This window comes from Diutina rugosa (assembly GCF_008704595.1).
Source record: "Diutina rugosa strain CBS 613 chromosome Unknown scaffold37_size135356, whole genome shotgun sequence".
NCBI lineage: Eukaryota > Fungi > Ascomycota > Pichiomycetes > Serinales > Debaryomycetaceae > Diutina > Diutina rugosa.
The window spans coordinates 66,373-86,529 of record NW_022995109.1 but is presented as its reverse complement, the minus strand read 5'-3'; the positions used below and the strand labels follow the sequence as shown (position 1 = coordinate 86,529).

General features: G+C 45.3%; 12 protein-coding genes across 12 annotated transcripts; 6 read left to right on the top strand and 6 right to left on the bottom strand. All coding sequences in view use genetic code 12, as the record gives it.

Annotated features, from left to right (window-relative positions):
- Positions 1–13: 13 nt before the first annotated feature.
- Positions 14–1,336, bottom strand: DIURU_001949 (uncharacterized protein; the record flags this gene model as incomplete). The annotated part of the gene is made up of 1 exon (XM_034154546.1): positions 14–1,336. One exon carries the CDS (start codon positions 1,334–1,336, stop codon positions 14–16), a length of 1,323 nt encoding a protein of 440 aa, XP_034013274.1.
- Positions 1,337–1,940: 604 nt separating this feature from the next.
- PEX1 (AAA family ATPase peroxin 1) lies at positions 1,941–5,057 on the top strand (the record flags this gene model as incomplete). Its single annotated transcript, XM_034154545.1, has 1 exon — positions 1,941–5,057. One exon carries the CDS (start codon positions 1,941–1,943, stop codon positions 5,055–5,057), a length of 3,117 nt encoding a protein of 1,038 aa, XP_034013273.1.
- Positions 5,058–5,148: 91 nt separating this feature from the next.
- On the bottom strand, positions 5,149–6,138 carry DPP3 (bifunctional diacylglycerol diphosphate phosphatase/phosphatidate phosphatase; the record flags this gene model as incomplete). The annotated part of the gene is made up of 1 exon (XM_034154544.1): positions 5,149–6,138. One exon carries the CDS (start codon positions 6,136–6,138, stop codon positions 5,149–5,151), a length of 990 nt encoding a protein of 329 aa, XP_034013272.1.
- Positions 6,139–6,404: 266 nt separating this feature from the next.
- TIM21 (Tim21p) lies at positions 6,405–7,109 on the bottom strand (the record flags this gene model as incomplete). The annotated part of the gene is made up of 1 exon (XM_034154543.1): positions 6,405–7,109. One exon carries the CDS (start codon positions 7,107–7,109, stop codon positions 6,405–6,407), a length of 705 nt encoding a protein of 234 aa, XP_034013271.1.
- Positions 7,110–7,840: 731 nt separating this feature from the next.
- DIURU_001945 (60S ribosomal protein uL24) lies at positions 7,841–8,305 on the top strand (the record flags this gene model as incomplete). Its single annotated transcript, XM_034154542.1, has 2 exons — positions 7,841–7,856; positions 7,941–8,305. The coding sequence occupies 2 exons, from the start codon at positions 7,841–7,843 to the stop codon at positions 8,303–8,305; spliced, it is 381 nt and encodes a 126-aa protein (XP_034013270.1).
- A 336-nt stretch (positions 8,306–8,641) lies between these two features.
- Positions 8,642–10,219, top strand: DIURU_001944 (bifunctional fructose-2,6-bisphosphate 2-phosphatase/6-phosphofructo-2-kinase; the record flags this gene model as incomplete). The annotated part of the gene is made up of 1 exon (XM_034154541.1): positions 8,642–10,219. One exon carries the CDS (start codon positions 8,642–8,644, stop codon positions 10,217–10,219), a length of 1,578 nt encoding a protein of 525 aa, XP_034013269.1.
- A 325-nt stretch (positions 10,220–10,544) lies between these two features.
- Positions 10,545–10,874, bottom strand: DIURU_001943 (chromatin DNA-binding EKC/KEOPS complex subunit; the record flags this gene model as incomplete). The annotated part of the gene is made up of 1 exon (XM_034154540.1): positions 10,545–10,874. One exon carries the CDS (start codon positions 10,872–10,874, stop codon positions 10,545–10,547), a length of 330 nt encoding a protein of 109 aa, XP_034013268.1.
- A 1,340-nt stretch (positions 10,875–12,214) lies between these two features.
- On the top strand, positions 12,215–13,840 carry JEN1 (Jen1p; the record flags this gene model as incomplete). The annotated part of the gene is made up of 1 exon (XM_034154539.1): positions 12,215–13,840. One exon carries the CDS (start codon positions 12,215–12,217, stop codon positions 13,838–13,840), a length of 1,626 nt encoding a protein of 541 aa, XP_034013267.1.
- Positions 13,841–14,070: 230 nt separating this feature from the next.
- DIURU_001941 (uncharacterized protein) lies at positions 14,071–16,392 on the bottom strand (the record flags this gene model as incomplete). The annotated part of the gene is made up of 1 exon (XM_034154538.1): positions 14,071–16,392. One exon carries the CDS (start codon positions 16,390–16,392, stop codon positions 14,071–14,073), a length of 2,322 nt encoding a protein of 773 aa, XP_034013266.1.
- A 1,272-nt stretch (positions 16,393–17,664) lies between these two features.
- Positions 17,665–18,621, top strand: DIURU_001940 (uncharacterized protein; the record flags this gene model as incomplete). The annotated part of the gene is made up of 1 exon (XM_034154537.1): positions 17,665–18,621. The coding sequence occupies one exon, from the start codon at positions 17,665–17,667 to the stop codon at positions 18,619–18,621; it is 957 nt and encodes a 318-aa protein (XP_034013265.1).
- Positions 18,622–18,767: 146 nt separating this feature from the next.
- Positions 18,768–19,547, bottom strand: DIURU_001939 (uncharacterized protein; the record flags this gene model as incomplete). Its single annotated transcript, XM_034154535.1, has 1 exon — positions 18,768–19,547. One exon carries the CDS (start codon positions 19,545–19,547, stop codon positions 18,768–18,770), a length of 780 nt encoding a protein of 259 aa, XP_034013264.1.
- A 104-nt stretch (positions 19,548–19,651) lies between these two features.
- On the top strand, positions 19,652–20,134 carry DIURU_001938 (uncharacterized protein; the record flags this gene model as incomplete). Its single annotated transcript, XM_034154534.1, has 1 exon — positions 19,652–20,134. One exon carries the CDS (start codon positions 19,652–19,654, stop codon positions 20,132–20,134), a length of 483 nt encoding a protein of 160 aa, XP_034013263.1.
- Positions 20,135–20,157: the final 23 nt, after the last annotated feature.

Sequence of the window (20,157 nt, the reverse complement as noted above, 5' to 3'; positions counted from 1 at the left end):
TATATACACATTATCATTGAGTAGCGCATTCTGGCCGTCCTTGCGGTGTCAGCTTGGTCTTGGATTCATCTTGTTCTTCTTCCAGGTAAGTTGGCAACGCATCGCGGCTGCAAATTGCGAAGTCCGTGTAGTCGTCAATATTGCCATCGATGGCCAGATCTTCAGTAGCACTCTGGCGAAGCTGGTCAGATTTTGAAGCCAATTGTTGGGGTAACAAATTGCGCATTCTATCAACGTCCCCCCGTTCGAGATACCAGTTGTCAGCGGGGAACTCAACCTCAATCTCAATATAAAGATCGCCTCTTGCACTCAGATTGAACAACCAGTGTTTCTTTTTGTGAGGCATACCCTCGCCTTTAATCTTGATAAACTCACCTGGACGTACAACCTTACCCTTCGGAGTCGTGATTTTAATGATGCGGCCATCCAACTGTTTGACGATGTTGCGACTAAATCCGCACAACGCATCGACGAGCGGCACCTTATATTGACAATATAAGTCATCACCCATACGACGGAAAGAGTGATGCTGTTGACAATGAAGAACCACCACAATGTCGCCGGTCTTCTTTCCTGGGTATTCATCCAGCTGTTGATCAAAAATGATCTTTTCACCATCCTTCGATCCAGCAGCAATCTCAAACTCCATAATTTTGGTCTCTTCGACCACCTTGGCGCCTTCACAACGCTTGCACTTGTCCTTCGGACGTACCAACTTCCCTTCACCATCGCACTTTTTGCATTTAACGACTTGTTGGGCCACCATGCCTGGTCCTACCCGTTTCATTTTGATTTGTGACCCTTTCCCATCACAATGTACACATTCCTTGACGACAGCATTTTTTCTTGTCCCCAGCCCCTGACACAGCGGACAGATAATGTTTCTAGATCGTGTGAATTTGATCGATTTTCCAACAAATAATTGTTCAAGTGTCACATCTATATCAATAACAGCATCATCTGTACGGGCAGTTTGGGTTTCATGATAACCGCCATTAGAGGGCGGCGGTCCAAAGAAAGAGTAGAAGTCTTCAGCCCCATAGTCGCCACCGCCGTAGAACTGTTCAAATGGATTCCCATTGAACTCATACTCAGGGTAAGCATGGCCGTTTCCGTCTGTAGTCCCATACATGTCATATTCACGTCGCTTCAGGTCATCGCTGAGGATCTCATAGGCATGAGTAATTTCTTTGAATTTTATCTCACAATGCTCTCGTTGGCTATCGTCGGTCACTTTATCAGGATGGTATCTGAGAGCAAGACGCCGGTAGCTCTTTCTGATTTCTGCGGTTGAAGCGGTTGCTTCTACCTCGAGAATCTCATAGAGCTCTGTCATCTCGAGAGTGATGCGATCTTGCGCGCCCCGCATAGTTGAAAACGGAAGGGAAGGATACGGGATTACTTTGCAAATTCAAAGAATGTTTGGCTGTCTCAATTGAAACCTTCATCGTACTTGTCCTGTCAAGTGAAATTGTATCTTTAAGATTTTCATCAAATTTGATACCACCTTCGAACATGCCTTACGATATTCAGTGACGTCATCAAAACATGCCCGCTCGGTCGTTTTTCTCTGAATGAGATTTACACGAGCACACCAGCACATGAGGTTATCGTCGATTGTGACTTTTTGTGCAAAAAAAATGCAACGTGCCGTAATGGTTTGCGCTTCTTTCAAGCACCTGAACAATCCTCGTGATGGCTCATGAGACAAGTAATTTAAATCCGTACGCTTAGATCGTCGGAACCAACAATGAAAACAGGCTACTTGAATACTAAAACGTTTCAACTTTACGACTCGCTTCCAAGTCACTTCAATACTCGGTGCAGTTCGGTACGATGTGAGTCAAGCGTATGCTGCATTCACTTCCTCGGGCACCCCCTCCGCACCCCACTCACATGTATTTTTCAGCCGACGCTCCCCACAAATCTCACTCTCACTGATGGACGGGCATCAAGCTAAGGTGAGGACTAGCTCCCTTCGAAGCAATTTGATCAATCTTCCCCTGCTGGTTTGCAACCTTTTGTTCTCCGCCAAGATCGCCCTGCAAAATGTCATTGTGGAAGTATATTTAGCTGGCCGTGGAGCCACCCCGACCAAAAGATACCTTGGTTGGACAGGTATGCCTTCAAGTGACATCTCAAGCATTGACATTGATCCCCAGGTGTCTCAGCAGCTTGGTTTCAAGAATGGCGACGACCTCATCATCAACATCAAGTTGGGTTCACCTGAGGCCACCAATATTGCCCTCGAACCACTTACCGCTCTGGACTGGGAATTGATTGAGTTACACGCACAAACCATTGAAGATAACTTATTGAGTCAGGCCCGTTGCGTAAGCGTTGGTCAACACCTTGTCGTCTTCCCATCGCTGACATCATCAGCAAAGCTCGTAGTCACTGACATTGGTTTATCTGAGTCATACGCTAAGATCAATCCTTATGCTGAAATATCCATTGCTCCGAAGGTACGAGAGAAGGCAGCACCGCCAGCAAAAGAGACCAAAGACAAAAAGCAGAAGGCTGAGGATACTCCTATAGTCCTCAAGCGAGGTATTTCACTCCCGCACGCTCTTTTTCCAGGAGCTCTGGATAATAACTTTCAGGTGTTCACTGATAAGGCTACTTTGCCACCTCAGTTTGGATCATTTGTTGTTGTCCAAATTGTTCCTGGACCCGAGGAAAAGCACACTACGAAAGCACCCAAGGACGATTCCGTTACAGTGCGAGAAAACAAGTTCATCGTGGCACAAATTGTTGACGTTCCAGGTCAACAACAGGTAGGTCTCTCTCAAAGACTAGCCGCTGCCCTTGGAGTGGAGTTTGAGGTAGGATACCAAGTGGTTCTCAAGCCTGCACCACGTCCGTCACCCAAGAGGCCTACAACAGTGGTAGTTTATCCTTATCAAACACAAACAAAAAAGGTGCTGACCGTGAATGCTTCTAAGGACCGTGAAGCCCGACAAAAGATTGGTCAAGAGCTTGCTAAATATTTTGAGGATATCCAAGTGTCTAGCATGCCAATTACGAATTGCACCAAATTGGCACCATGCCCTGGTTTGCCTCGTGGCGGGCTACTCCAATTCAAGAAAGTTGATGATCCTCTGATGTGGTTACGCCCACTTGCACCTGAGAAACTCAAGCAGTTTAAAATTGAAGTTGCTGAGGAAGTCTTACGTCCTAGCAGTTTTATCACTGAAACTGAGCCTTCTCAGCGGTGGTTGCAGAACAAAGTCATGGAAACGGGCATTGGCCTTGACAAATGTATTGATTTGATGGTTGATACGTTCATCGGTCTGGCAAATGTGGGAACATTGGTCTACGGCAAGCTGGGGGCTGGTAAGACTCTTGTTTTGAACATGGTTGCGCATGAGTTGGCGGAGAAACACGGCTATTACATTAAATATGTATCATGTGAAACTGTGATGAATGACAACTTCCCCACGGCGAAAACTGCTGTATTCAAATGGCTTCAATCTTGTGCGTGGCACAAGCCTGCTGTGCTCATTTTGGACAACCTTGACAAAATTCTCTCTGCTGAACAGGAACAAGGTGATAATTCCAAGCTGATCCAATTAACCGAATATTTCATCAGTCAGCTTGAGAAAATCCAATCACAACGCCATCTGAATATCCTGGTGTTGGCACTGGCATCATCAAAGGAGCTGCTCAATAAGCTTCTTTCTCAAGCTCATGTGTTGGAAAACTTTCACCACCTCAGCCCACCGGACAAGCACATGAGAGCAGACATTTTAAATGTCTATCTCAATAAGACTCTTGGTTGCAAGATAAAGTTTGACATAATGGACATGGTTACGGAAACTGAAGGTTACTTGGCCAATGATTTGAAGATCTTGTCAGATAGATTATACCAAGAGGGATTATACAAGTCTCAAGATCCTCACCAAGTCGAGGTTACAAAAGCTGATCTTGAAAGTTGCCTTAAGGGTTATACCCCCTCCAACTTGCGTGGCGTGAAGCTCCAGAAACTGGGTACTAATTGGTCGGACATCGGAGGACTTCAAGAAGCTAAAAATGTGCTTTTAGAAACCTTAGAGTGGCCGACAAAGTACGCACCGATTTTCTCGCTGTGCCCACTTCGATTGAGACTGGGTATCTTACTCTATGGTTATCCAGGGTGCGGGAAGACTCTTTTAGCGCTGGCAGTTGCCGGCCAGTGTGGCCTCAATTTCATCTCCATCAAAGGTCCAGAGATTTTGAATAAATATATTGGTGCCTCTGAAGCGCTGGTGCGTGAATTGTTTGAACGAGCGCAGGCTGCAAAACCTTGCATTTTGTTCTTTGACGAGTTTGACTCGATTGCTCCGAAGCGTGGACATGATTCTACTGGGGTAACGGATCGGGTGGTGAATCAAATGTTGACCCAAATGGATGGGGCAGAGGGTTTGGATGGTGTCTACGTTTTGGCCGCCACGTCTCGACCCGACTTGATTGATTCGGCTTTATTGCGTCCAGGTCGTTTGGATAAACTGGTGATTTGCGACATGCCAAATTATGATGACAGACTTGATATATTGCGCACTATCACCGCTTCCATGGATTTGGCCGACGACGTAAAACTCGAGGAGATTGCACATGGCACCGAGGGTTTCTCGGGAGCCGACATGCAGGGGTTAGGATACAACGCTTATCTTAAGGCTGTACATGTCAAGTTAGCTGCGAACGAAGCCAAGGCGTCTGAACAGAAACCCAATAAGGACAGCAACAATTACGAATTCTTCCAGGTGAACTCTGAGAAGCAGAGCCAAGCTAAACTACGTCCAGCAGATAGGGTCAAGATTGCCGGACAAATCCAGCAGTTACTCGACAAGGAAAATCAGGGTGAAAATCTCAAAAACACCAAAGAAATTGCCGATGATCAAGTGGTCATAACTCATGAAAATTTCGTGGAACTGTTACTGGAAACCAAGCCATCTATTTCGGTGTCAGAGAGACGAAAGCTTCAGGGTATTTACCATAAGTTTGTACTGGGTCGTGACGGCAACATGCCTGATGGCAGTGCGAGCAACGAAATTGGTGGACGTACGCTGTTGATGTGACAAACCTTCCAATGCCAATGAAAATATCGTACGACCGAGCATTTAAATACAATTAATAATATACTATCTTACGTAAGCTTAATGTCTTTGACTACCCTGCAGAGTAAACTTGGTCAGGGTGATATACTGAATGCGTCTCTGACACTAATCGCTCAGTCATGGGTATCAGGGTGTCTTGCGGTGGATTGTAGGTGGCATTAAATATCGGAAGCAGTTCTTCACGTGGGATCTTGGAGTACACTTTAGGGTTATACGACTTGGGAGACGAGTACCATGGGTACAACCGAAAGTAGTTCCACCAGCTGATCACGATGCCAATGAGTGCACCAATGACTATGTCAACAAAATGGTGACGGTAATCTTGAGTACGCGTGAGGGCGATAAGTGTAGCACCCAATGTTGGTACAAAGCTCAATAAAACTCGCCAGGTACCAACTAGGGGATTCCCCACAATGAATTGGCCCATAAGCCACAAAGTCAAATAATGGAGACCGGCAAACGATATCAGGGAGTGGCCGGATGGTGTCGTACGAAACCCATCGTGCAACTTATCCAAATCTTCGGTAGTGCAAACATCTTTTGCTAAGACGTACACATCAAGTGGTGCATCTGCGAGCGGCTGACACCGAGCAATGAAGTCCGGCCGATGTCGACCAATATAATTCTTAAGCGCATCCGTCAACACCGCAGTAGTAACCACAGACAATATAAGCCCTAATAGAGGGACGAAAGTTTTGTAAATTCGCAGTCTGCGGTTTAACGATACTCCACAGAGAGCTATTATGATGAAGGGAATGACACAGGAGTAAACAAATAGCATCGTATTTGACACCTGTTGCACCTCGGTGTAATGGTGTTGGAGTCTTTGATCCGACAACATGAACTCCCGTTCAAAGGGTTTAATCTTCCAAACCCCAATGAACGACAATGCAAGGCAGATGAATGTCACTAGGTCTGAGATTCTCCATTTCAAAAGCGGTGAAAGCAGAGAGTAGGAAAACGACGTAGTAGGGAGGATACCAAACGTAAGGCGGTTCACTCGATTTGTAACAAAATCCTCCATTGACAGCGTATGCGACATGGTACCTGTTGCAATATTTCAGTCACTTGGTGTACACGCGTCAACTGAGCCCGGGGTTATCGCGAGCTATCACCAAGAAAAAGTGGTCACAAACGAGGCGAAGCCAGTGTTGTCTTTAGTATATTCCGAACGACTGAATATAACGCGGTTGATTGGCTGACTATGTTTTAGGCAGGGCGGCACGAAGACTATTTACAAGCGATTTAAGAGTTTCTCTTATACAGTATAATAGTGTCAAATGCTAGTTTATCGTTACTTACTCGTATCTAGTCCTTCTTGGGCCCCCAATTAAGTCCCAAGAATCCTGCGCCCTTAGGCGTGTCAGCTTTCATAAAAGCAGGCTCGATCACGTAGTATTTACGGTACCCCGGGATGTCAACGGCAATATAGGCGAACTCAGAGCTCCACCAGGTTTTGTCAAATTGCTCCAAGGTGACGATTCCTTGCTTTTTGTTTTCGGGCAGTTCGACCATGAACTTCATGAACATACGTTCCACGCCATCCTTGCCTACAATTTTGACCGCTTGAGGAGGACGATTGCGCACCCAGCGGCCGGCATGGACATCGCCATGGGCTTTAAGGCGTTCGCCAGGCTTCAATTCGAATAGCTTTTGGATTTTTTCATCAGCCTCGATTATGTTCAATGCCTTGTTGAAGGTCTTGGTATCTCCTGAGGGGAGGAACAACTCTGAGAAAATGAGCGACAAAACAATCGCTGAAATCGCTACGCCACCAAGTACAATGACTGATGACGCCGACCAAGTGAATGCCCTCAGCATGTAATTGAGAATCTTTTTGCCCTTCGCATCTTTGTCGTGGGCCGGGGGAGGGGGAGGAGGGGGAGCCGTCTTCGTTGAATACGCCGTAATGGGTGTGATACGCAGAACAATCGAAGTACGGTAGATGGGAATACGAGTGATTGGTAACCTCAGTCCAGGTGCCAAGGCTCTCTTTATTCCGACGACATTCATTCTGCTTGTATGAGGTAACTCAGAGGTTATAGTAGAGCAGGTGCGACGGATGCAACGGAGAATATAGGACATAGCGAGATGCACGAAAAACGTAGACTACAAAGCTGAAGAAGGGTGGCTATTCCAGCAGTCCTCAACTTTTGTGAAACACAAATAAGCATGCTCGCCCTAGACGCTGCTGTTTAAAAAATTGTGTTTAGCGATATTCATAGTTGACGTGGTAGTTGCGAATTACGAGAGTTCCTGTAAAACCTGTAAATGTAACCCACACACAGCATTCTAATTTTTTCTCGGAGAGTCGTAATACTAGGAGTCTGCAGATAACATTAAGTGTAACGATTTACAGTGTTATAAAGAGAAAACAAAATCACATGAAATGTTAGGAACTAGTGGATACAATGAAAAATTGTGTAGTGATTGTGTCGAGCGACAGAGTTTTTGAATACTTCTGGCGACTACCCTCAAAAATAGATTTCGAGTGGCCATCGATGCACAAACCAACCGACACCATTAACCGTAGACATCACCCGCACCTTCGTCATGAGTAAATTGATAGACACGGCAAGCAACCTGTCTACTTCGAAGACATTGTCTTGAAGCCAGAGTTGATTACTCGAACAATACTATCTCAGCGCGCACGTGACGTTAGGGTTACACCCTAGCCGACGCACTCGCACAATTTTCAATATCAGTGATGAAAAAATTTCTGGTTAGCCCAAGAGATTATAGATATGAAGATCAGCCAAGGTATGTTTCACCATCCGAAATGTGGACGCTCACGTTCTGTGATATCCTCTAACTGATGATTTCCGCAGGTTACTAACAAATCAGACGTTTCTTCCTCTCGCCGTAAGGCCAGAAAGGCTTACTTCACCTCGTCGTCGATCGAAAGAAGAAAGATGATGTCGGCTCCCCTCTCCAAGGAATTGAAGGAACAATACGGTATCTCGGCTCTTCCCATCAGAAAGGAAGACACCGTCACTGTTGTCAGAGGTGCCAAGAAGGGCCAAGAAGGCAAGATCTCGTCGGTTTACAGACTTAAGTTCGCCGTCCAACTCGAAAAGTTGCAAAAGGAAAAGTCGAACGGTGCCTCGATCCCCATCAACATCCACCCCTCGAAGGTTGTCATTACCAAGTTGCACTTGACCAATGACAGAAAGGCTTTGATTGCCAGAAAGGGTGGCAAGGCTGAATAAATGGGTGTTTGGCGTAACTTTTAATGTGTATAATAAAGGCATAACAGAAAAAGCTCACGATCAACTGTAGTTTTTGGGCATTTAGGCTTCATCTATCAATGATGTGGTCACAAGACGCTAATCCTTCAACAATTTCAAACAAAGCCTTCAAACATGCCTGTTGACTATGGAACGGATATATTTCCCCAGTCGGATGTTGTCTCATAGCGTATTTGTCGACACTTTCTTAAGCCATTTGTGCTTCTCTCTGCCACAAGTTGGGTCACTTTTCGCACTACCGACAAACACGCACTACTCATATCTTCCCCACATTCGTCCCGTGCTTGAGTGAGCATAATGTCTGCTGTTGTCGACCTGGAGGATGAGCTCGTCGGTACGACTCCGGATACGAGTATAGCCGTTTCCAACCCACAAAAGCGAACGACCAAGCGGTGGTCATTCCACAACAACAAGAAGCCCGACCTCGTCAATCTGGTTGCCGAGGTTGCGGGTGAGGGCAAACGAAGACTCACCGATGTGGGGGACGGCGATCGGGTCCACAATGAGATCGATCCCCTGTGTATTTTGGGTGGAGCCCAACTATATCTGACCGAGCTGGGTCGGTTGTTCCACGCCGGTAAGATCTGTATCGTATTGGCGGGGTTGCCCGGGAGAGGTAAAACCCATTTGCTGGTTGCCCTTACCCGGTATCTCAGGTGGCTCGGGGTCACGACTCACTCCTTCCATTTGGGGAACTACCGTCGTGCTAAAGCTGATGATTTGGATTACGATCTTTTTGTTCCTCACCCCGACAACCATGACGCCTCCGATATCCGACAAAAGATTGTCGATGAGTGTTTGAATGACGTGCTCAACTTTTTCAAGCATGACCGAGGTCAGATTGCAATCTACGATGCCGTGAATGCCTTACCCGAATATCGTATTGATTTGGCTCGGCGATTCCAAGAAGTCAATGTTCAAGTATTGTTCATCGAACTGTTGGTTGATGACGATTCTTTGATCATGAAGAACATTGCCCTGGCTGCGAAGCTGTCACCTGATTACCGACTGTGGGATTATCAGAAGGCCTACGAAGATTACTCCAATCGCATTCAACACTTAACTCCATACTACCGAGAAATGGGAAAAACCGAAGGGGAACAACAATTAAGCTACATTAAAATCAATAATTTTGGAGAGCGCATTGAGGTTCACAATTCGAACTACGGGTATCTCGTAAATAAAGTATTGTTTTTCATCATGAACTCCACGATTAAACTGGGACTGGTTTATTTCGCAAGGTGTTGGAAACGTGAGCTCCATAATACTGAAGATCCCCCCTTGGATGACGAAGGCAAAGTGCATGCCCACAATGTTACACAGACTTTACTAGAGCACTTACGAAGCAAAGGCCGTGAGTATGCTAAAGATGACTGTGGCAAGGATAAAGCAGCCCCTTTGTCTGCTGATGGTGCTCGCGATGGTCTTGTTGTTTGGGGCAGTGTAAAACAGCGCACATTGGAGTACTTGAAAGAATTTACGGACCGAGGTTTTACGATTCGTCAACGAATTCAACTCTCTAAAAAGATCCCTGGTGTCGTTGCGGGGATGTCGGACAAGGAAATCAAAGATAATTATCCAGAAGACTATGCAAGTTATCAGTCTGATCCATACCACTTCAGGTACCCAAGACTGGAGCTGTATCATGATTTGGCTATTAAAATTGAACCGCTTATTTTGGAGATGGAGCGTATGAATGGTGATTTGTTGGTCGTAGCAGATGACACCGTCATTAAAGTGTTCTTGGGTTACCTATTGTCGGTTCTGTGCTATGATATTCCAAACTTGGAGATCGCTCAGGATGAGATTGTGGAGATTCAATTTAACGCCTACGCGAACACGTTCGAACGCATTAAAGTTAAAGAATTCAAATAGTACGCGAATAGTAGTAGGTGTGTGGCTCAATCCAAAGTTCAATCCAAGTCGTATGAAAGTCGTATTATTGAAACAGCTATAGAATTATTCAAGCTAGTAACAAGCTGAGTGGAGAAGAATTATATAACGACAAGTTAGACTCTCTCTCGCTTGCGGGGTTGATCACGTGATGGCTTGATTGAAGATTTTACCGGGCCGAGAATTTCAGAAAAATATACTAAAATACACGTAAATTAATGCTTTCTCGGATCGACTTCTTCTCGCAAGCGGCCGTTTGTCCGCTAATTTTCGCACTTTGTGGGGACACCGTAAATTTTATATGAACCTAATCAGAATCCTCATCGTGACCTTCATCAAGGAGTTTGCGTTCTATTTCATCAATGCTATCGGTCCCATGCAGTTTAGCTTCAGCCATGCGTTCGGTTAAAAACTCATTGATTTTATCCTGGAGGGTGGTAAGCTCAGCCCGCAAAGACCCCAAATACGTATCCAGAGCATGAGTGGGTCGATCCCTGTCTTGCCCCCCAGCACGAATTACCACATCTGAGATTTGCGTCGTCTTCCCTTGAGTGGAGTGGGGGCCATCGCCGGGAGTGAACTCGATTAGTTCGGGGTGAGAAGGCGAGGTGTACACAGCCCTGGGAGATGGTCTCATCTTTAAAGTTCCGGTCAGGCAGACGTTTCGCGAAATTTTGTGCTGCACTGATGTTTGACCAAAGTTGATAAGCAAGCTATACCATTTGTACCACGTGGATTAATCAAACTTACTTGATTTTTGACTTTGCATTACCCCTCAATTTGCTTCGAGGTAATGTAAGAATCTGATGAGTAGGTTTCTATTTTGCCGAATGCTATATTGCGACCCCGCTAATGGTGAATAACTTGCGATTTTTCCCCTCCCTCTTTGAGGTACAAGGCGACAGAGAGGAAGCTCGTATGCGATCATGAAACACGCTAGTTTATTACCGACGATATTGTTGTTGACTGCGACGAAGAGGTATACGATACACAATAAGCAGCCGTATTTCAGCAGATGTACGATCAATTCGGATCTTGAGTGCTCTTCCAGCCGTGTCTCTTCGTTTTCGACATGTGTGGTGTCAAGCGTGAGGCATCCGCGCGATTTTTCGGGAAAACTGCTTGAACTCCGACAGCTTGAGATTAGGCCTAGTGAACACTTTTCAAAAGAAACGGCTAAATGAGGTTCGTGAATAAAAATATGAAAGTTGCTTATTATGCTTTGAGCTCTGGTGCAAGTTCAGACTCCTTCGAATTAGTCTTGCTGAGTTATCAGTTTTGTTGCGAACGGACAATAACTACCTAACGCCGATTAGGCGGCCCATGTTGCAACTCTCATATGTTGCGGAGCTCTGCTTTCTCTAAATGACAACGTGATTCAACGATTTTTAACGCTGAGGTGCTTTTCGTGCTAAGCCTTTCAATCGGTATAACTCCGACACGAGTTCAGTCGGAGTTATATGACTATCGTGTTGAGGCTCGGTAAAAATCTTTTCTTATTTCGTGTGGGCCGTAAAATTTTTTGGAGTGCCACATTGTCTACTGCATCTCACAGGAGTGACTTTGTGTCGTTATCTACCCCACACAGGGGGCCGAGAGTAATTGTTGGCACGGCGTTTTTTATTTTCGCGCTTGAAGGTCAACGATCAATAAGCTCAATACTAAATGGGTTCGTGATTATTCTGAAAGCTGGAAGAGGTTCGGATATCGTGACGTAAGTTCTCTTAGAGTGTATGGAATTTACTGTTGTCGCTTCTGTTAATGGAGTGCTCGCTACGAAACGGGAACTTTTGTTCTGCATTATGTCAATGGCATCATACCAACACCTACCAACCCCGCCACACGATGTGTGTGTCGCGGGGCGCATACCAAATGAAATGTGATACCTGTGGGGTAAGCGCAATGTACTTCCCTTCTCCACACGAAGCGAGAGTATAAAATGTTTCCTTAATCCTTCTTGTTAATCATACCATTGACATGGAAAGTCATTACTCAGACTCCGTCAATTATGACAAAACTGAAGTTGCAAAGGAGAACGAAGGGTTGTACAAAGAGGCCCCCAAGATTACATGGTCCAATATTTGTCACTACCTAGCTACTCGGTTCCCAACACTCGTCGATATCCCGGTGATGAAACAGCCACTCCCCTGGTACCAAGTACTCAACCCCATCCCTGGTTTGAAGCTGATGAATGCTTCTCATTGGAATTTTTACATGTTGGGGTGGTTAGCCTGGGTGGTTGATTCAATGGACTTTTTCTGTGTGCTGGCTTCAGCGACTGACATCGCAAAGACTTTAAATGTCGACACCACTCAAATTACCTGGGGGATAACCTTAGTGTTGATGTTGAGAACTGTGGGTTCCATTATTTTTGGTGTAATGGCTGACACTTATGGACGCAAGAAGCCTTATATTGTGATTTGTGCATTATTTATTGTTGTTGAACTCGGGACTGGGTTTGTGAAGACCTATTCGCAATTTCTTGGGGTGAGAGCTTTGTTTGGTGTACTTATGGGTGCAATGTACCCGATTGCACTGGTAACTGCACTCGAAAACCAGCCCCCAAAGGCTAAATCAATTGCACTGGGTTTATTCTTGCCAGGTTACAATGTTGGGTTCATTTTTGCTACGGTCTTTTACCGTGCATTTGAGTTCACTAAGTACAGCGGTCGGCTCGGTGAAGGGTGGAGAAACTTGTTTTTCTTCTCGGCTGGTTTGCCCGTCCTCTTGATTGCTTGGAGACTCATGGTGCCAGAGCTGCCCGCGTTTGTCAAAATGCACAAGGCGAAGCAGAAGGCTGCTGCTAAGCGTAAGCAAGATATTGAGGAAGGAAAGATCCTGAGAAAGCTGCAGTTGTTAGACAAGTTGCACATCGATCCCACTTTAATTCAGTCACTCAAAAGTGAATGGTTGACTATCATTATGTTGATTTTCGTGATGTCCCTTTACAACTTCATCTCCCATGGCACTCAAGACTTGTATACAACCTTCTTGGTCAAGCAAAGAGGAATTGGACCGGATATGAGAACTGTAACTGTTGTCGTTGTTAATTTGGGGGCTGTTTTTGGTGGTATCTTTTTCGGTCAATTGTCGGAACTTTTGGGCAGACGGTTGACCATCATTATTTGTCTTGTCTGGTCGGGCGCTTTCCTTTACCCGGCTTTCATGTTGAAGAACTTGGGAGGAATCATCCCTTCTGGATTCTTTCTTCAATTTGGGGTAATGGGTGCTTGGGGTGTGGGACCTATTTACATTATGGAAGTGGTTGGCCACGCTCATCGAGCTTTGATCTCGGGAACTTGTTACCAGCTTGGTAACCTTGCTTCCTCAGCGTCGCTGACGATTGAAGCCACCTTAGGAACACTGTTCCCGTTGGGCAACGGTCTTTATGATTATGGTAAGGTCATGGCTATTTTTTGCGGAGCGATTTTCGGTGCCATGATCATTGTGATCTTCTTTTCCTACGAAAGATTCAACCAGCAATTGGTTATGGACGACGATGACATGTCCACCATCCATTACGATCACGAGTCCGTTGAACTCAGCGAAGAAGCCGAGAAGTCCTCACCAGTGGTAGAAGAAGAGGAAGTGCGTAAGACCTAGAATATTTTCTGGTAAAATTGGGTCTAATATTGATTGTGTAATAGATGTAATCAATGAATTCTAACAACAAGTGTGGTGTATTGCTTTCGTGTAGAGAGATCAAAAGAAGCACATCCTGAGCCCTCCAAGTACATTGTGTGCAAATCACGAAGGTTCATAGAGCTCACTCAATCTTTCAAAGTCATCAATTTATATTAAAGTGTTTATTTATGTCGTCTCCTAACAAAGTTTCAAACGTGAGCGCGCTTCAACTTCCAAGCCAAGTACTTCGCCAGGTGTCCAAACTCAATCCCATTATTGGTTACGATTCGATTGGTAGGGACGGCACTCGGCGGTGCGCGAAAAAATACTATGTCAGTCTCTTCATCGCCCTGTTCAGTCAAACGAATTCGTTTGGTGACTTGCTCGCTAGCTGCTGAGAGACTGCCATCGACGTCGGGAATGGCGTAAGAAACAACACCCCCATGGAAGTTCGTCAGGTAAATCAGCGTCTTCGTTTGAGGAGGTTGTAAAGTAGCAAAGTCTCCCGCACGTCGGAACAATTGTTGTTGTTGCTGAGGGAACATCATTTGTTGATCCATGACTCGCTTTGATTGATCTTGCATCTGAATTTGCAACGGCTTGAAACCCAGTTGCGCAAACGCTTCTGAATTGAGGTTTTGATCAGAAATAGTCAATGGTGCCACAGAAGCCGGTGGAGCAATCCCAATAGATGCTGCCGCAGCAGTTGCTGCCGACAGGGCTTGCATCCCATTATAGTTATTGTTAACGTAGTGTGCCAGAGAAGCTCCACCACCGCCTTTCAATTGAGAAATAGGCGTGAACAAGTATGCTCTGCGACCCAGGGCAGGATCATTGCGCTCAGGCATTTCAGTGACATTGGGCGATGAAATATACTGACCCAAATCATCGGTAGGAACAGCTTCATCCAAAAACACGGACCCTGCTAATGGAGGTGTGTTTTGAAGTGGCCCTTGGGTGGGTTCTGGGATTGGCATACCCACATAGGAATCGCGTGGCAAAAGCGCTCGAATAGGTGACTCATACTTGATAAGCTTGCGAGGCTCATGCAATGGAATAAGTGGTTGCTCATAAGAATCACGTACTTCATCGGGTAAACAAGCCTTCCATGTACGGATTCGGTTGAACACATGTGACAGTTCGTTATAGCGGAATTCACAAATAAACCAAGGGGCACCATCTGGAATGACGCCATCTGGCAAATCTCCCTTCTGGTATCTTGTCAAAAAAACCACATAGCAAGGGCCGACAATTTCTGATACCAAGTGGTCTCTATATTGTCCGGTTTTGCATACCTCGTTCATGAAGAAAAGACGATCCTCCTTGTGACAAGTTTGTTCAGGTCGATAATACCAACAAACGTTAGTGTACTTATTACCATCATCGGTGCTCCACAATCTGAAAATTTGACCCACGGTAGGCTTCTCTGGATCATTAGGGTTTTGAATGAGAACCCAATCCCCAATTTTATAAGTATAGCCATTGATTTCCATTTTATCATAAGGAATGCGAATGACCCCGTCATTCCCCAGGGTCAGCGCTGAAATGAGTTCCTGCTCACTCTTGGAAATTTCCTGCTGGATAATCATTCCAGCTTCGCGATTAAAATTTTCGAAATCCATATACTCCTCGGAATAAGGATCGTGCTCATAAAATTGCTTGGTGTTTGCAAACATAAGGTTTAAATCATTGATAAATTGATCAACATTAGAGTACTTTCTCAGTCGAACTTTGATTTTGATTTCGTTCAACGAGATCGGATTTTGAATTACCTGGTAGTATTGAGGGTTATACTTGGCATCAGGTAACTTTTCGAAATGCTGGACTAACAGTCTCAGTTCGTTATTTGGATCCCGCAACTTTTTGAAAGCTTTCAAAATTAGCTTGATGCGGATTTCAAACGGCTTATCAATAATTGGCGGTCTACCACGACGAATCCCCAGCTCAACGGCCTTTTGCTTGTGATGGTTAGGAGTCAGATGACGTTGACCGACCATCAGCATGTTGACAGTAGGTACGGGGGTAGATGTCGCCAGGCGAAGTGGCAGCGGCTCCGGGGCAAACTCGTCGTTTTTCACAGGCTGAGTGAGCAAGACTTCATCGACCATGGGTTCATCGGGGCCATCAGGTAGATCACCGAACAGTGTGTATGTAATGCTCAGATGATCAGGCACCAGTTTTTCATTCTGCAACTTTGGAATCACTTCGGTCAAAATGTGGTGCTTGAGCACTAAGGCTTGGTGGAAAATCCGCAGATCTCGGTGGTTATAAAGACGAGCATTCCAGCAAACTTGGATCAAGTCATTGACGAACTCTTGTCCCGTGGCATACTTGTTGCCCAGAATGTTTCTCGATATCTGATGGAACAGAATGGGGCGTTTCACAATTCGGAAATAATCCACGAGTGAGCGCAGGGGAAGCCTGTGAAATGTGTCGTTGAGTGAGTACCCATCATTATCGGTGAGCTCTTGGACTGTCTCCATACATGCGGCCAATCGGACCAGCAACTTTTTTTTGTCCCGGGCCGACATTTGGGATGTTGAACAGTGTGCGAGAAGAATGTTTTTTCGTTCGTGCGAGGGTGATGTCACGAGATCGCGTCGTGATCAAACACTGCTCCAGTTGAGTGGGGGACTGCAACTACTAAGTTCGGCTAGTCCTCGAATAGCTTGTAAATCTTTGGATATCATCGATGTGCTGTGTTTAAGACTTATATAATCCATTCAATTAGTAATATATAGTCCAGCAAGTTGGGTTAGCTCATCCGAGGAAGTAATTCAAATGCGGTAAACATTAAAAGCTGACAGCGTTACTCAGAAATACCAATAATGGCCTAGCCAATGTTCTTCGTATTGCCTAGCAACGCGTGAATCAATATTGGAAAACTCTCTGTACCTGCGCGAGATATGCCAATCACACTCTGATGAAATACAACTAACCTACCGACGCTTCGGAGATTTTAGTGAGTGATCTGTACACAGAGCCAAAATAGAAACATTCTGGGCAGTGGAGTTCCCCGCATACATCGACAGATTGGATTTTGAATTACAATATTCGAAAGGAATAGATAGTTTGTTACCACTAAGCAGCGAAAGGCCACTAGACGTCAACGCAAATATTCTTTAAAACGGTGGAGTCTGTTGTCTCTCAATCGACACATTGAACGGTACATGACCTCGATGGGATTTATAGTACTATTTCGGATAGGTGAATTTGGGAGTCGCGAACTGGCACTGACGCACTATCTACTTTTAGCAAGATACTTCCCCGATTGCGAATTTTGAAAAACCTTCTCAGATGTGGTCGAAATCCTCGGTCTCACGTTAAAGAGAAAGCATCCGAAGTCAGAATGGCCGAAATGTAACTTTGAGCTCATATATTCCGATCAGACCTATACTCAAATAATTTAGCGAATTGATGAATGCACAAAATTGGTCAACTTTAAATTCCTCTAACGTTACACAATTTCTCTCCTTGCATGACTATACTTTCAATTTTACGCAGGTCCGCGTTGGTTGGTGTTTGAAATCTAGGAACATCGTCGGTCAACAAAAGTCAGTAGTAACTTGAGCGAACAGTAGCGAAAACGATGGTTACAGAGTATACGTGGCTTTAAAACACATTCATAATATTATTTCACCAAATGTAGACATTACGTGAATTTGAATTGGATTCGAGGCATTGGCATACTTCATGTTTGTGTACAGAACATAACAAGCAAGTTAGCCGATAAAAAGTCCCAAGTCTATATATACACCAAAAACCTAAAATGTTTAACTCTCCCGATCGAATCCTCCTCAATTATGATTTTCAAGTCGGCGCTTTCCGCAGGATTTATTACTTCTGTTTTGGCCCAATCTTGTATCGTGTCGACCTCGATCACCACGGTAACGCCCACAATCACAGTCACCTATCAGTCATCATTGTCCGCCACAAAATTATCCAGCTCTTCGGAACTCACCGTGTCGCTGTCGTCTGAATCGACATCTCTGAGCGTTTTTCCAACATCAGACATTTCTTACCCCCCTGAACCACTGGCTTCTCAATGCGTTGAAGAGGATGAAGACTGTGAATGCGACGATGACCCCGAGCCAACGTTGCTTCCGCCTCCCACAAGTGATCTTAATTCCACACCAACCGAAAACGTGACTTCCACACCCACAGAAGAATACTCATCATCGTCGACTTACCTGGAACCCAGAGAAACATGTATTGAAGATGACGAGGACTGTGAATGTGACAGCGACAATGTCGAACCCACCATGACCCCCAACGTTCTGCAGTCCGATTCAAGTGTCGACCATTCTACTGAGCCCACGTTGGCACCTCAACCACTGCCTCTGGAATGTCTGGAGGATGATGAGGATTGTGTGTGCGATGACGACGAACCAACTTTGACTCCCCAACCCACCAGTGCTCCCAGTCCAACTGCAGAGCCTGAAACTTGTGTTGAGGATGATGAAGACTGCGAATGTGAAGTTGATGAGATCCTCACTACGACCAACCCTGAGCCAAGTGCTGGGACGACGTCGACAAAAGCAGTCCCCACCGCCGCTCCCACCTCGAAACTGGGATCAAGTACCGGCGGTCAAGGACTTGTCAAGTGTAACAAACCCGCAGGCATTTTCCTGTGGATCTTTAGCTTGTTTGGCAAGCAGCAACAATGCAAACAAAAGCGTGATGACCACGAGAACGCCGCTGCAATCCAGGTTACTTCAATTGGAGTGATCGGGGTTGCCGTTTTGGCCCTTGTTGTGTAACATACTCTTAACAATATCGAAACGCCAAAAAAAAAAAAAATGAAACACAACAGTTCACTTATGATATGCCATTAAGTGGAAAGATTAGTTATATTTCAAAAGAAAATATATATCATTGTCAAACAGAGCAATGTAGGCATCTACTATCATAAGTTCGATCTATCAGCCAATTCATCGACCAAACGCTCAACCACATCATCCAAGACAAATTTATGCGACAAGATCTGAATTGACTCGGCCTCACCGTTGAATACTCGTTGAACGTTTGATCCGGGACCTCCCAAGTTGGGCATGGGAGTTTGTTGAGTCATTTGACCAACTAATTGACTTGCCTGAGTGGAGTCACCCGTTAATAATGCATATATCGGGCGTAAGCCGAATAAATTGACAAAATACCACGAGATTGCCAGAACGTACCGCACATCTAGGTTAGGAGTATTAATTCCTTGTTGTAACATACCCTTGAACCCTTCCGTGAGGGGAAAAGGCAATTTCATTACCACAAACCCAGCAAAGAAAAAGTTAACCCATGCCATGATGAGAGTTTGAGGAATGTAATTCATCAAATTGCCTTTAAGCATATTAGTGATTGCCTCATTATTTGCAGGATCAGTCAATTGAGACATGGGATCATCATCCACACCTGATACCTTTGCAAGATACTCTGGCGATGTAAGCTTATCAGCGTAGTACTGTTGACGGGTGCTGAATTCTGAACGCGAAAGCACCAGGTTATTCATACGAAAAGCTTGGGCCCGTTTAAGAAATTGTCCCTGTCGAACCTCCTTGGAATCTTGTTGTTTGGGTGTAGGCAGAATTAAATAGGTCACATGTCCTCGTAACAACCCCACTGCAGCCATCACTACCGAAATGGGTATGAGAACCCAGTACTTAAGCTGGGGGTCCAAGATAAGGTCGGGATGCATGGCTGGCGACAAGCTTGTCTGGTGGTATTTGCCCGTTGGTGCGTGTCGGCTACGAGAGCGGCGTCGAAGAGAGTGCGAAATCAACCGCATCGGATCTGCACAATATGGGGTGGTTTGGCGGCAATAAAGTATCCAGTGTGACACCCGTGAATGAAAATGAAGCGGCCCCAGCTCAACAGCAATTTCTTGAAGACCTTCCACCCAAGTTTGACGACCTGATTGCTCCTCCCGATCAACAAGAACAACCACAACTCAAGATCTCTATTACTGATTTTAATGTGAACACATATCTAGGAATGCCTTGCTTCCGAGAGGCTATGCTTACTGGATTTCAAGCGATGGGGGTGCTCGGAGTGGTTACATTCTTGATACATAAACAAGTCATGCGTTCAGTTCATTGGGCGGTGGGGGGTTTTTTCCTAGGAAACGTTGTGGGGTTTGAACAGTGTCGACTGATCCGCCGGCGATCTTTCGAAACGATGGAGAAAGCCCGTCAAAAGAATGCTAAACGAAACGAAGAGAAGTGGCAGGAAAAGGAGGACACAGATGTGCAACAGCAATTCGAGGAATTTAATCAAAGAAGGTGATCTTGTATATATTATAACGTTAC